The following is a 12,534-nucleotide window of genomic DNA, read 5'->3' as shown; positions in this document are numbered from 1 at the left end:
CTGAGATTGTCTAGCGTGAACAGAAACATTTTGCAGGCCAGAAGTACTTTGTAGGAAGATCACTTTCATGGGAATTCACGTTGAGTTGGGTATCCAGCTTTCATTAAAAACATCATTAGCAATTAGGCACTTGACTCCCTGGAAAGCTCCATTCTGGAGAACAGATTTTTGATCCAAATGCTAAAAACGAGTTGTCATTTTCCTTCTGCTTCACCGTTTACCTTGAGCAAAGCTTGTCAAGCTACCAAAAAGTTAAAGAGTTTGCTACTGGATTTATACAGTATGGTAGATTTTGTGAATAATAGCAGTATTCTCTCATGAAGAAGTGGTATATTTTAATGGAATTCTTTTTTGGAACCAAGTACAACGTATTGCAATTGATACTTCTCTTGAAACATTTTGACATACTTGTGACTGTATTTCTTTTTGATTGTGTAACAGTATAAAATTCAATAAAAGAGAGGGTTTGTTTCTAATTTGTGACATCTGTGATCTTTCTGTTTATCCGTTATCCCTGTTCTGAAAGATGGAGATGGCAAAACCGCTTTTTAAAGTGAACTAAATAACCACTGTGCGGTGTAAGTAAAACTCCTTGCGTGTTTGAGGTCTGACTTACCTACTGCTGAAGCCGGGAACTTTGACACTAGGCATGCATGTGGTCTATTTTCCAAAAGCATTTATAAATTCTGTCTTGCCCTTACAGCTGAATCCTGCCCACCTTAGACACAACAGTTATCCCACCTGAATTAAGCAGACTACATGCATGAACAAAAGAGGTTAAGCATGCAATTTAGTAAGTCAGACATTAAGGACTGTGTAGGCATTGCTGTGGGAAAAGAGAGGAGGGAGCAAGAGTTCCCCGCTGCAACAGCAGAGGGACAGAGAACACTTATGAGACCTCTTTGAGTAATCACATCAAGAATGTAACAAAACAGAAACTAGTTTGAATCCAAGATGACACTTCCAGGTGATTTCAGGTGCTCCCAGTACGTGCATGTAACTTGACAAGAACTTGTGACTCTTGCTGTTTTGTTACAGCAATACCACTTCCTACTGCACAGATTAAAAACCTTTTGCAATGTTTTTGTTTTGTTGGGAAGTCTGAAAGCAGAAGGCATGTGCTGTCACGGTAGAGTATGATCTTGTTATTTGATATGAGTGATACATTTATACATACAGAAGTTTGAATACACTGTTTAATAAAATATATCCACAATTTATTTTCATAAAAATCCATGAAAACATGATTTATTTTCATGTTTTCAATTTGAAAATGTGTTCTAATACCATTAAACTATTAAAAAAAAAAAGCTGCCTGGAGCCACATCCAACGGGGAAAAAACCCTGTTATTTGTATCTATGCAGGATAAGTGCTTTTTAACTTGCAATTTATAAGCTGGGAATTAATAGGGCAAATAGGACTTCATCCTTTTGTTTAGGAGTTAAATAAGCATATGAAGAAGAATACAGTAAACAGCACACTTCCTTACATCTAATTATTTTTTTAAATATTTTTTGTTTGGAAGGCAGTCTATTAAGAATTAAAATGTACTAACGAAAAATCTGAAGAAGCACTAGATGGAAACACATTTTATCAAGAAGATTAGAGTATTAATTAGCCTAAAAATGGACACTATTTCATTGTATACACCATAGAAGGGGAATTCTATAAAGAGACACTTGCATTTTTTTATTCCTCTGCATGGGCACAAAATAGCTTCATCCTCACTACATGTTACATCATCTTACACAATGACAGTGTCATGACATGCAGCCTCATCGGGCTTAGAAAAAAAAAAAGAATTTTCCATCTAGCGTTTCTTGAAACACCATCTCTGAGAAATCACAACCCTCACTGCACACTTAAAATACAAAAGTCAGAAGACACTCGAGTTTTACAAATTCTGCACCACTCCATAGCCAAGCTCCTCCACTCCTTTTAAATGAAAGGATAACTCCTGTAACTGAGTAGGGCTTGGCTTGACCTGTAAGCAATGACAAACTCACTCCGAGATTTGTCAATTATTAACTTGCTTGTGCTTTGACTCCTTACGTCCGTTGGGGATAGTATAACTGTTTTCCCAATAGTGTGGAGATCCTGTTTCAAAATCAGTACAATTTTTTGAGGACAGGTGCACATACTGGATGAACGGGGACACTGCCGTATGTCTCTAAACATGAATCCAAACAATAGACGCAAATGTCTTGGTTTTTTCAGGGGGAAAAAAAAAAGCCAAACCAAAACCCAGCAGGTGCAGCTCTGTCCCTGCAGCTGCTAAAACCTGTCCAGTTCATATGTAACGGCTCAGGTAAATGCTTCTGTTCCTATAATCAACGAAAGTGGCAATCAGTGGTGCTTAAAGGCAACAGCTGTTCAACTGATGGCCATTCGTTTCCTTCTCATCTATACAGGCAACCAAAGGTTGGATTCCAGCAACCTTTTGGGAAATATAATAAATATGGAAAGACGCTTTCATGCCTGAAGCACTGTGGAAGCTACTGTCATTGTAGCAGCCGATAGCTTGAAGTGCCCCGTTTTAAGAAGTGACCTTTAGATCAAGTAGTTGATGCTAACAGTGAATTGGAGACCATCACAGTACCAGAGCCAGCAGAATTTAAAATTAATTCTGCAGTCCATGATTATTTAAGAAAGCGAAATGTGAATCTTTAACCCGATCAGGGCACGAAACTCCTGCAGGTCTAAATATCCTCCCGAAGGCATCACACAACGCACCATCCCATGCGTATCCGCTACTTTTTCTACGTGCCTTTTTCCATCCGCTAAGGTTACCCGAGCGCAGGGGCGATCTCCCACAAGCCGAGTTCACAGCCCCCCTCTCCCTCCACGGCGGCAGAAGAACTCAGGCGCTCTCCTGCCAAGTCCGGGGACCCGCTCGCCAGCGCAGGTGCTGCTGCCGCCGCCCAGCCCCGCTCCCACAAGACCGCAGGCTGCCCGCAGCCCGTCTCCGGCCAAGCCCTGGCCGCGGAGGCGATTCCGCCCGCGGGCGCCGATCACGGCAACGACGCCCTAAAACCAGCCGCGTCCCTAAACTCCCCTGGGAGCTGCCGGAGGGCTCTCCAGAGAAGACAGCACCAAGACCGACTCCTTCAGAGAACACCTTGCGACCGCCCCGAGCCGGCGCTCGCTGCTCGCCCGCCTCCCCCCGTACCTCAGGTCCGTGCTCACCGGGGCCGCGGGGGCTCTCCAACGCCAGCGCTCCTCTCCCCAGCCGCCTCGGTAGCTGCTCGCCCCGACGTGCGCGGTGCAGGAGAGCCCCCGCCGCCCAGCTCCGCGCCGCCGGCGAAGCCGCGCCCATCCACCCTACGTGCGGCTCGGCAGCCGCGGCCCCCTCCCCGCCCGCCCGGCTCGCCCCGGCCGCCTACGTGTGGCCGTGCATGCGGGGAGCGGGCGCCACGCCGCTCCCGAGCTCCAAGGGGGCGGCCGCCGGGGGAGTCCCCTGCCCGCCGCGCTCGCTCAGGCGGAAACGGGGCTTCCCGCAGCCGCCGAGCTCCGCGGGCCGGCCCTGCTCCCCGCCGCCGGCGAGTCGCGCTGGGAGAGGGGGCAGCTGCCGAGCCGGCCCGCGGCAGCGCGGGGCCCCGCGCCGGAGCTGCGGGCAGCGCGGGAAGGCCGGGAGAAGCCCTTGGCGGGGCACATCGCGCCGGGAGCGTGGCGGCGCGTCACGTCCGCACGGCCGCGAAGCGCGGGCGCAGCGGCGGCGCTGCCGGGCCCCGCTTTCCCTCAGGAGACCCCGCGCTCCCGGGTGTGCCGGGCTGCAGGCCGGCCAGCTCGCTGGGGGCACTTCTGCGGGGACAGGGGCGGGGAGCGACGAGGCCCCGCACCGCACCAGCAGCCCGGGGGGGCTGTCGTGCGGCTGCCTGACCGAGCCCGCCGGCCGCTCCTTCCCGCCCACAGCCCCTCCTCCCCCGGGCTGCTCCCTGACCGAGCCCCAGGTCCGGCCGAGCGGTGCGCTGGTCTCTGCGCCTGCGGACCAGGCTCGCCCTCCGCGGCGTAGGGCAAGACGGACAGCCGTCCCCAGGCAGGCTGACAGACTGACTGACTGACTGCGCTCCTGCCACCGCCGGGGCGATGGGGCCGTTCCCTGGCGGAGAGATCGGGGCAGACTCTCTCCCTCACGGAGAAATCCCAGTTGCGCCTCCCGGTAACGCGCAGTGCGCATGCGCAGGGACGCGGCGCAGGCGCCCCGGGAGCGCTGTGGGGCGGCTGCGCATGCGCGCGGCGGCAGGGAGCGGAGCCGGGGCCGGGCGCGGAGCGGAGCGGCGGGGGGATGAACGCGGTGCCCGGGCTGCAGGCGGACTGCGAGGAGCTGCTCGGCGCCTTCCGGGAGGCCGACACCGTCCGCTTCGAGCGCTTCGCCGAGCTGTGGCGGGAGCGCCGCTTCCACACCGTCTTCTAGTGAGTGAGCAGCCCCAGCGGGCCCACCTGTCTCCGGGCCGCCTCCGCGGCGGCCTGCCCGCTGCCAGCTGCCCTCAGCGGCAGCGGCTCCGGCTCGAAAGGCACCGGGGCCGGCCGTCCTTTCGCGCCCTTTTGCTCATGCCTCGCCTCAGGGAGCCCGTCTTCCCCTCCCAAAGCCCACAGTTGCCCCCTGCTGAACTTGCCCCTCGGTAGTGCGGGGGACTTTAAAGGGGGGGTGTTGGCGAGCCGTGTTTCCCTTCAGGAATAGTTTTGGGGGAAGGTTTGCCTGGATGGTGTGCAGGTAAATGGCAGTGAAGCGTCGGTCCTTGTGTAATACTGAACAACAGTTATTAGTTCGATTTATTTTGTTCATCAGTAATGCGTGCGATTTGAGCACTGATGCTTCAGGGGCTTTGGTGTAATGCTCATGATAAGAGATTAAAAAATATAACGGTAGAATATTTAATTTTTTCGCTTTACATCTAATTTAATACAAAGAATTGCATGCAGTGTTGTGTTAAGGCTTAAGGTCTGGCTATCTTTGAAGACTTCCCAGAACTTGAGCTCTATGGTAATATCTTTTTAAATACCTAAAGTTTGTTTCTGCATTGTGGTTTTTTGTAAAGCTTGTGCTTTCCTAATTACTTGCTTTAACATGCTTCCTTTTTGTTTCCTTTAGTGGTAGAATAAGAGCTTTGGAGAGGAATAAGCTCACAAAGAAAACTTTAGAACTGGCACAGCACTACTTCTTGCCTCCATACGCTTTCCAGATTCGAGTTGGTGCTCTGTACCTTCTGTATGGGCTCTACAGTACACAGCTTTGCCAGCCAAAACAAAAGGTAATTATTCTTGAGGTTTTATTCTCAGGACATACTAAATGTAAGATATATGGTATACCTGTGCCTACTTTGTCATCCTAAATGGGTAGGGCATTTCCTCTCACTTTCTTAAAATAAAAATGCTTAGAACCAGATGATCCCTTTGGAAAAGGTAGCCTTTTAAGCACCTTGGGATTTGGGAAATTACATGCTGGTAACTAAAATATTGTTTATGTCTCCTAATTTGTAGCTGTGGTCTCAGAAATCTTGTTTGCCAGATAGGAAGCTCTTCTCTGCTCAATAATGGAGATGACTAGCTTTAAAAGGGAACAGAGAATGTGCTCATCACCTGTAGGGAGAACTCCATGACAGCCTCAGTTATTCCTTAGAATTTCAACAAAATGAAGACTGGCTGAATTATTTTCAGTTCCTATTAATCAGAAGTGGGAGTGGACTTTATAAGTAGGTGGAAAGGGCGAATGCCTGAATGACATGTCTCTTTCCTGCTTTTAGGACAGGAGACCAATATACAAAGGAGTTGGAAGCTCAGGAGAAGTAGTTTACTTGGAAACTGTGATGCATGTTGTGTGTGTACGCACAACTAGTCCAAATTCTTTAAATAAGAAACTGGAGTTTAAGTATTCTACAATGATGCCATTGCATCTCGTATGTGAACTTCAAAGTAATTAATACCTTTTATGGAGATTAGTTTAGGGAATTCTAAAACCACTGCTATCTAGCAAGTGTTAGAGAGCTAGGAATTATCAAAGAAGCTAACTTAAGGTAGAGAGAAAATGAAGTGGGCAGAGTATGTGGGAGAGAAAGGAAAACAAGAAGATAGGGATACTTTTATCAGCATTTCACTGGCAGCAGATCATGGTACATGAAGTCTTGTTTCCTAATCATCTAGTGAATGGGAGTTTCCTAGATGTGTATTGTTTCAGGCATCTCGGAATGTGAAGTGATAACTTTTTCAAACTCAAAGAGGGCGTGGATTCCATGTCACTGTGAAAGAAAGCAAGACTATTTAACACAACAGTGTAATAGTCTCGCTATTACATATAGCGAATGAAACAAAGAATCATAGAATCATCTGGTTGGAAGAGACCTTCAAGATTATCGAGTCCAACTATTCACCCTGCACTGTCAGGGTCCCTAAACCATGTTGCTCAACACCAAATCTACATGGTCTTTAAACACCTCCAGGGATGGGGACTTCACCACCTCCCTGGGCAGCCTGTTCCAATACTTCACAACCCTCTCTGTAAAGAAATTCTTCCTGATATCTAACCTAAATTTCCCTTGGCGCAACTTGAGGCTGTTCCCTCTTGTCCTGTCATTCATAACGTGGGAGAAGAGACAGACCCCCATCTCCCTACAACTTCCCTTCAGGTAATTGTAGAGAGCGATAAGGTCCCCCCTGAGCCTCCTCTTCTCCAGACTAAACAGTAGCAGCTCCCTCAGCTGCTTCTCATAGGACAAGTTCTCTAAACCCTTCACTAGTTTATCTGCATAAAATTTTCACAGTAGTAACAAATGTATAGTGGGATCCTTTCTGTAGTTCTGTGGCTGTGTGACCTGTCACACCCTAGACATCCAAGTACTGTGCGTGGTATAACATGATCACAGTAGTCAACCGAGTTCATTTTTATTTGTTGGAATGTGCAGGTTGGTATGACAATGTACAGCTGTGTTGTTGCAGATCAGAATTGCGCTCAAGGATTGGCCTGAAATCCAGAGATTTCAACAGGATCTGGTAGACTCCCAGCATTATGATGCCGCATACATCTTTAGGAGTCTGCGATTTGCCAGAGCGTTCCATTTCACAGCAATGCCAAAGCTAGTGAGTTACTACATTAATGATCTACCATTTTAAATAAAACATCTTTGGCTTTCAATGGCTGACTGTTCAATAGCACTTGTGTTTAGTTCAGCTTTGAGACTGTCTTGCTTTCTCTAGCTAGGTGTGTGACATAAAGCTTAGAGGATGTTTGAATGCAGCGTTCTACTCACCTGAAAATGTTTTTTCAGTATGTAATGTTCTTATTAGGTTTGAGATATCTTATAATTTGTGGAAATGTCAAACTCCTGAATCTGGGTGCTGGATTAAATTCTTGACTAGGGAATAACTTTTGAAAAGTGCTGACTCTGAGCACCTGACAGTAAAGCTGCGTGATGTTGTTGATGAGATGGTTTTATGCCTTTTGGCGTCTCTTGATGGTTGGGCGTGCAGTCAGAATTCTCAAGAAGAGGTGCCGTTTTAAGTTTGCTTTTGGGTTACAAAGCATTGTCTCTCGCTTTAGTTAAACTATCGAACTAAGAAGAAGATTCAGGAAAATGAATTTAAAGAAGAATTTAAGGATCCAAGTAACAGAGTAAACAGCCTCATCACTAACGATGTGTTGGAGGTAAGTAACTTTTTAACTATGGATTTATCACTGTTTTGTTTTTCTTCTTCTGTTGTCCAAGATCTGTAACTTACCTAATTAGCACAATCTTGTCCTTTGTAAGTCTTCTTCTGGAGTGCAGACTAGGGTAATAGTCTGTGCCAGCAATTTTACCAAACACTCAGAAACACGATATTTGTTTTGGAAGAACTGTGGTACCTTTTTCAGTACTGAAATATGCTCTAGTGTTTTGTGGTTTTGCCTCGGTAAGATGTAAAAGGGGAAGGCTATAAATGGTTAATTGTCACGTGGGCAGGGAGAAAAATGGCAAGTGAGGGGAAGAATGCTTGTTTTGATATGTCTGCAGGTTGCAGCTGGAGGCTTGATACTTGTGATAATATGAATTTACTTATCTGCAAGTTTATAGCCTTCTCTAGCCTTTATTTCCCCCTTTATAACTTGGTTTTGTTTAATGTATAATACGTTTTATTAAAGATGGAGTGGTTCGAACTGGGTATAGGTTCTTATATTGCTTATTATGACTCAGTGATAGATCTTTGTTTACAGTTTTTTCCAGGCTGGCAAATATGCGTCATCAGTAGAGTTGACTACAGTGGTACAAAAATCAGTAATCTGTGATGTGGCAGGGTGAGAAGACCTGCTTCCTCAAAAGGAGGAAGTAAAATGCTTTCTCCAAAGAGTTGAAAACAGACCACCGTATCAGAATGAGACCTCTATGAACACTGATCCTGACTATCACTGAGACTGCTTCCATAGTTTAAATAATGCAAGATACTCTTTTTTTTCTATGGCTTGTTTGGTGGACTGGTGGGACAGTGCTAGGTAGCAGTATTGCTAGGCTCCCTAAAATTGAACTGATCTAAACAGAATCTGTTTCTGACACTCCTCCTAGTTCCGTGTTCTCCTTAGAATGGTTTGTGTAACTCTGGTTTTGTTCATTGAGGATTAATATTGCTTTACTGCTGGAATCTCTTTTTTTTTTTTTCCTGAAAAGAGTATTTTTTTTTTTATTTTAGGAACTGATGAATATTCATGACCACTATCAGAAAATGAAGTGTGTCATTTCAGCTGACAAATCCCAGCCAGACAAGGCGCTGAGCTTGATAAAAGATGAATTTGTAGTTACTCTTAAAGACATAACTTTGGAACATCAGGAATGGCAGCAGAACAGAATGGTAGGTAATATCAGCCATTATGCTGAGGCAACTTAATGGATTGTGTGAACGTGTAAGAACTGTCTTAGTGTAATTACCTCTGAGCACACTTTGAAAAATCTCAGACTCAAGTAGAAGAAACTGTAACACTGAAGACACGGAATGAATAAAACCCTAGGCAGAGTGATGATGTGGGGGGAAGGACATGGATTTGTATGTGGCACTGCCTCTGTGATAACATGAATGATTGCTGAGAGGTAAACCCTGGAAGTTGTGACTTACGGACAGTATTAGAATGACCATATGAAACACCTCTGTGATACTTACTTATTCTTGGATCAAGGAAAGGCCAGAGTGTAAGTAAGTGTAAAATGGGTGTGTGCGTAAATATTTGTTTTGTTTTTCACAGTTCTTGGATTTTAGCTGTCTTGTACATGACAGACATTAAAAAAAATCTTTTTTTTTCCCAGAAATTATTCCTAAATGCTAAAGAAACTGATGAAATATCAAACAACAAGGAAGAAGAGACTTTGCTAGAATCAGAGGTAAGAAAAATGAGCTAGTTTGCTCTGTCATGCAGACCGAATCTGTTAGTTTTTTACTTCAGGTCACAGGCTAAGCAGTGTATGCCAAGGCTCGATAGTGTCACAGTAAGTTCCAGGAATAGCTAGTGGGGCTGGTAGGTTTTTCTTGATTGTTTGGTTGTTTTTTGTTTGTAAATCACATTGTTAAGCTGTGGGCATTCACTGCTGCGATAGCTCTTACATGTTTGTAATAAAATGTCTCTTTTGGGTAAGGAGGGGAAAGAGCTGTATTTTCTTGGCCAAACTCTTATGATTCCTCTTGGAGTTTCAACTAAATGCAATATCCGTGTTTTATGCTACAAAACTATCTCATGTTGTATTTATCTGCTTATTTCAACTCTGAATTGGAGTAAGGTGGGAAGTTTCCAATTTGATTTTTTTCCTCCTGGGCTTTGTAACAGTGAAGGCAACCAAAATTATGCTCTGCCTATTTAATGAAATTTGAACTTTTTGGTTTTTCTTTAAGTCACAGTTCGGCAGCATTCTATGAATATATAACTAATTACAGAATTACAGCTGTAGTGAGATGTTGCTCAAGTGATTGATGTGATACTTCATTTCAATACTGCTTTCACAGTACATGAAAACGTATTCTGGCTGATCTCTTGTTTCTTTGCAGGGTTCTGAAAGAGCAAGTGCATTGGCTAGAATCAAATACAGGTCTTACTCTGCAGTTGTTGAGGTAGGTATAAAGTTTGATGGTAGGGATGTATTTATTTTGAAGAACGGTTTTGAGTACCAGTTTAATATAAATGCTGAGTCAGAAAGGAAGGAGTTAAAATTGCACTCTGTAATTCAACCTTTAAATGTTCTAGTTTTCCTAACGCACTGGGGAAACCCAAAGCTCTTAATATTCTTGTTAGGTTTATGGAAACAGTGCAGATATGGTCTAGGCTTGGGGGATTTTCATTTACAAGGTATCTTTTAATGTCCGTGCTCTATTTAAGTAGATGGAGTTTTAAGTAGATGGAATAAAAACGCTTGTGAGTTTAATAGCTTAAATTCTTTGAAGCTTGGATAGTAGAATCTCTGAAGCTGCTTGCAAAAATGGAACTTGGGGGTTTAAAGTAAGTTGGAAGTTCTTGGAAACGTTGTTTCAATAACTGCTGCTTTAAAAAGACTGTTGATTTGTCTTTTTCATAGCGGGTCTGTGAGAAACATCACAGCTTTCCTTGTTTATTAAAATCTCTTATTGGAAAATGCATTATGAAATGAAATAGAATTCTGGAATGTACAGTAGTCCAGTCCAGACTTGTGAGCATACAGTGGTAATGTTTTCTAGGCACCAAAGCAAAATATGACAGTAAGGAGGCTTCGTGGTGCAGCAGTTGTCGGAAGTGTTCCTTTTGCTTGCATACAGCTGTGTGCAACATGGCATAGGTTGCTACCAGCAGAGACTGGTTTGAAAGTAAATGGATGTTTCATTACTTGAAACTTCATAACACCCATTAAATCATAGAAGGGCGTTGTGCTGTTAAAACTGAAGAACAGTAACTAGTGGGAATCCTCCCTCCCTTCCTCCCCTTCCATCCCTTCTCCACCCTGAGATGGAAGTTTGATGCTTTGGTCCTTGCTGATTTATAAAGTACTGGGTGACACACAGTAATACCTGGCTGTAGAAGTTTAGCTTTTTTTCTGTGATTTGTGTGTATGTTTGCGTTCTAGGCTTCAAAATCCAGAAGACATCGTCAAGTAAGATTAGAATCTTCTGAATCAGGATCAAAGTTTGGGAAATCTCCAAGCCGAAGTAAAAAAAACAGTAGGAGACCACAGCCAAGGACAAGAGAGTCTTTGGATATCAAAGGTATTTCTCCATTGCATTCGTGAACCTGGTGAGACTGCAAAAGCTTATCCATTCCTTTTCTAGCTGAAGCAGCTGCGTTAAATTTTTCTATTGATCAGTGGAGGTAGAAGATTAAAAAAATGTTTAGTGACACCAATATCGTAATTGAACCTTTTTGTCTGTTTTCCACAGTCTGATCAGGTAGAAAGACAAAATGAGTGCATGCAGTTTATTATTAATCTGAAGTCTCATACGTAGCCCTGCTAATTTTTCTCCGGAAGGGCATGACCTTGGAAAAGCACATCCTGCGTGACATGTTTTAGTTTTTCCTATTGCCATATAACAGCCATATGGGAAATTAAGATATGTGTCTGTTTCTTCTTCTGACAGATAGTTTCTACTTTTGAAGCTAGCTTTCTGCTGAAAATCAGCCTATCTGATAGTTCATAGTATCTTCATGAAATCCAAAGTCAGCCTTGCCTGTTTTGTTTCTGTTCTGTTCCTGAGCTCTTGAAGGAATATCCTCTAGTATTTCTGAATTGAAATTATGATGATGCCTTAATGGCAATGATTGCTTTGTAAGACCAGTACCTGCACTATCGCATCAGTCATTCTTCTTCCATCTGATATTTGTTATTTCGTTCTTTTGTTACTGAAATTTTTAGTACTTCCATGTGAATACAAATCTTTTGTCAACAACTGATGTAGTTTCAAAACTCTTTTCAAGTTATTTCCTTAATCTCAGTACTGCAATTATTGCATTTTAACAGTTCTACATTTGTTTAGTTTATAGCTAGACTTAACTTTTCCCTTCTTGATAGGAGGGGTTTTTACACACTTGTGACTTGTTTTTTGTGGTTCTGTTCTGTAATTCTGTTTTATTCCTCCTGAGCGTTACAATTTTAGCTAGGAATAAAAATCATTTTCAGGAGCAAACTTTTTTTTAAAACAGGTACAGAGTACTTAATGCCTAGTCTTTGGGACCTTTTTTCTTAGTTTGAAATGCACCCTGGAAGACAATACTTGTAACTGCTTGTACTTGATATCATCCTGGTTTATCCGTACTGAAATAAGAAGCGTTGAGATGTTCTTATATGCGCTCAGTGAAGGCCCTTGCTTAATGTAGTCAGAAAAAGACTTCAAAATTTTAGCAAGAAATATTATGGAATATTAAATGCAAATGCCTGTAAACTTCCTGTGAATGCTGTGGAGATGATAGAATTTTGTGAGTGACAAGAATGGCTGCCTACAGAGAGAATATAAATGCCTATAGAGAGAATAAGTACAAACGGAATGTGACGGAGCAAGCAAGGAAATGGTGAATGTTTTTAAAAGTAAGAAAATTGGACTGGGAACACCTTTCTGCTTCAGAC

General features: G+C 43.9%; 1 protein-coding gene across 3 annotated transcripts in view; it reads left to right on the top strand.

Moving 5' to 3' along the window:
* The first annotated feature begins 4,274 nt into the window (after window positions 1-4,274).
* Window positions 4,275-12,534, top strand: part of SNAPC1 (small nuclear RNA activating complex polypeptide 1) — a 28,635-nt gene continuing 20,375 nt past the window's right edge. For 2 of the 3 annotated variants that reach the window (XM_086613235.1, XM_086613236.1), the window contains exons 1-8: window positions 4,287-4,414; window positions 5,094-5,253; window positions 6,935-7,075; window positions 7,536-7,640; window positions 8,657-8,815; window positions 9,265-9,339; window positions 9,998-10,060; window positions 11,044-11,182. In XM_086613235.1, the coding sequence (XP_086469361.1) occupies window positions 4,287-4,414; window positions 5,094-5,253; window positions 6,935-7,075; window positions 7,536-7,640; window positions 8,657-8,815; window positions 9,265-9,339; window positions 9,998-10,060; window positions 11,044-11,182 (970 nt within the window). Of the gene's footprint in view, window positions 4,415-5,093; window positions 5,254-6,934; window positions 7,076-7,535; window positions 7,641-8,656; window positions 8,816-9,264; window positions 9,340-9,997; window positions 10,061-11,043; window positions 11,183-12,534 lie in introns of all 3 variants that reach the window. The other variant, XM_086613237.1, reaches the window with a different exon arrangement.

The sequence above is a fragment of the Tauraco erythrolophus genome, chromosome 6, assembly GCF_009769465.1.
Source record: "Tauraco erythrolophus isolate bTauEry1 chromosome 6, bTauEry1.pri, whole genome shotgun sequence".
NCBI lineage: Eukaryota > Metazoa > Chordata > Aves > Musophagiformes > Musophagidae > Tauraco > Tauraco erythrolophus.
The sequence above is the reverse complement of the archived record's forward strand: the minus strand, read 5'-3'. Positions and strand labels throughout refer to the sequence as shown.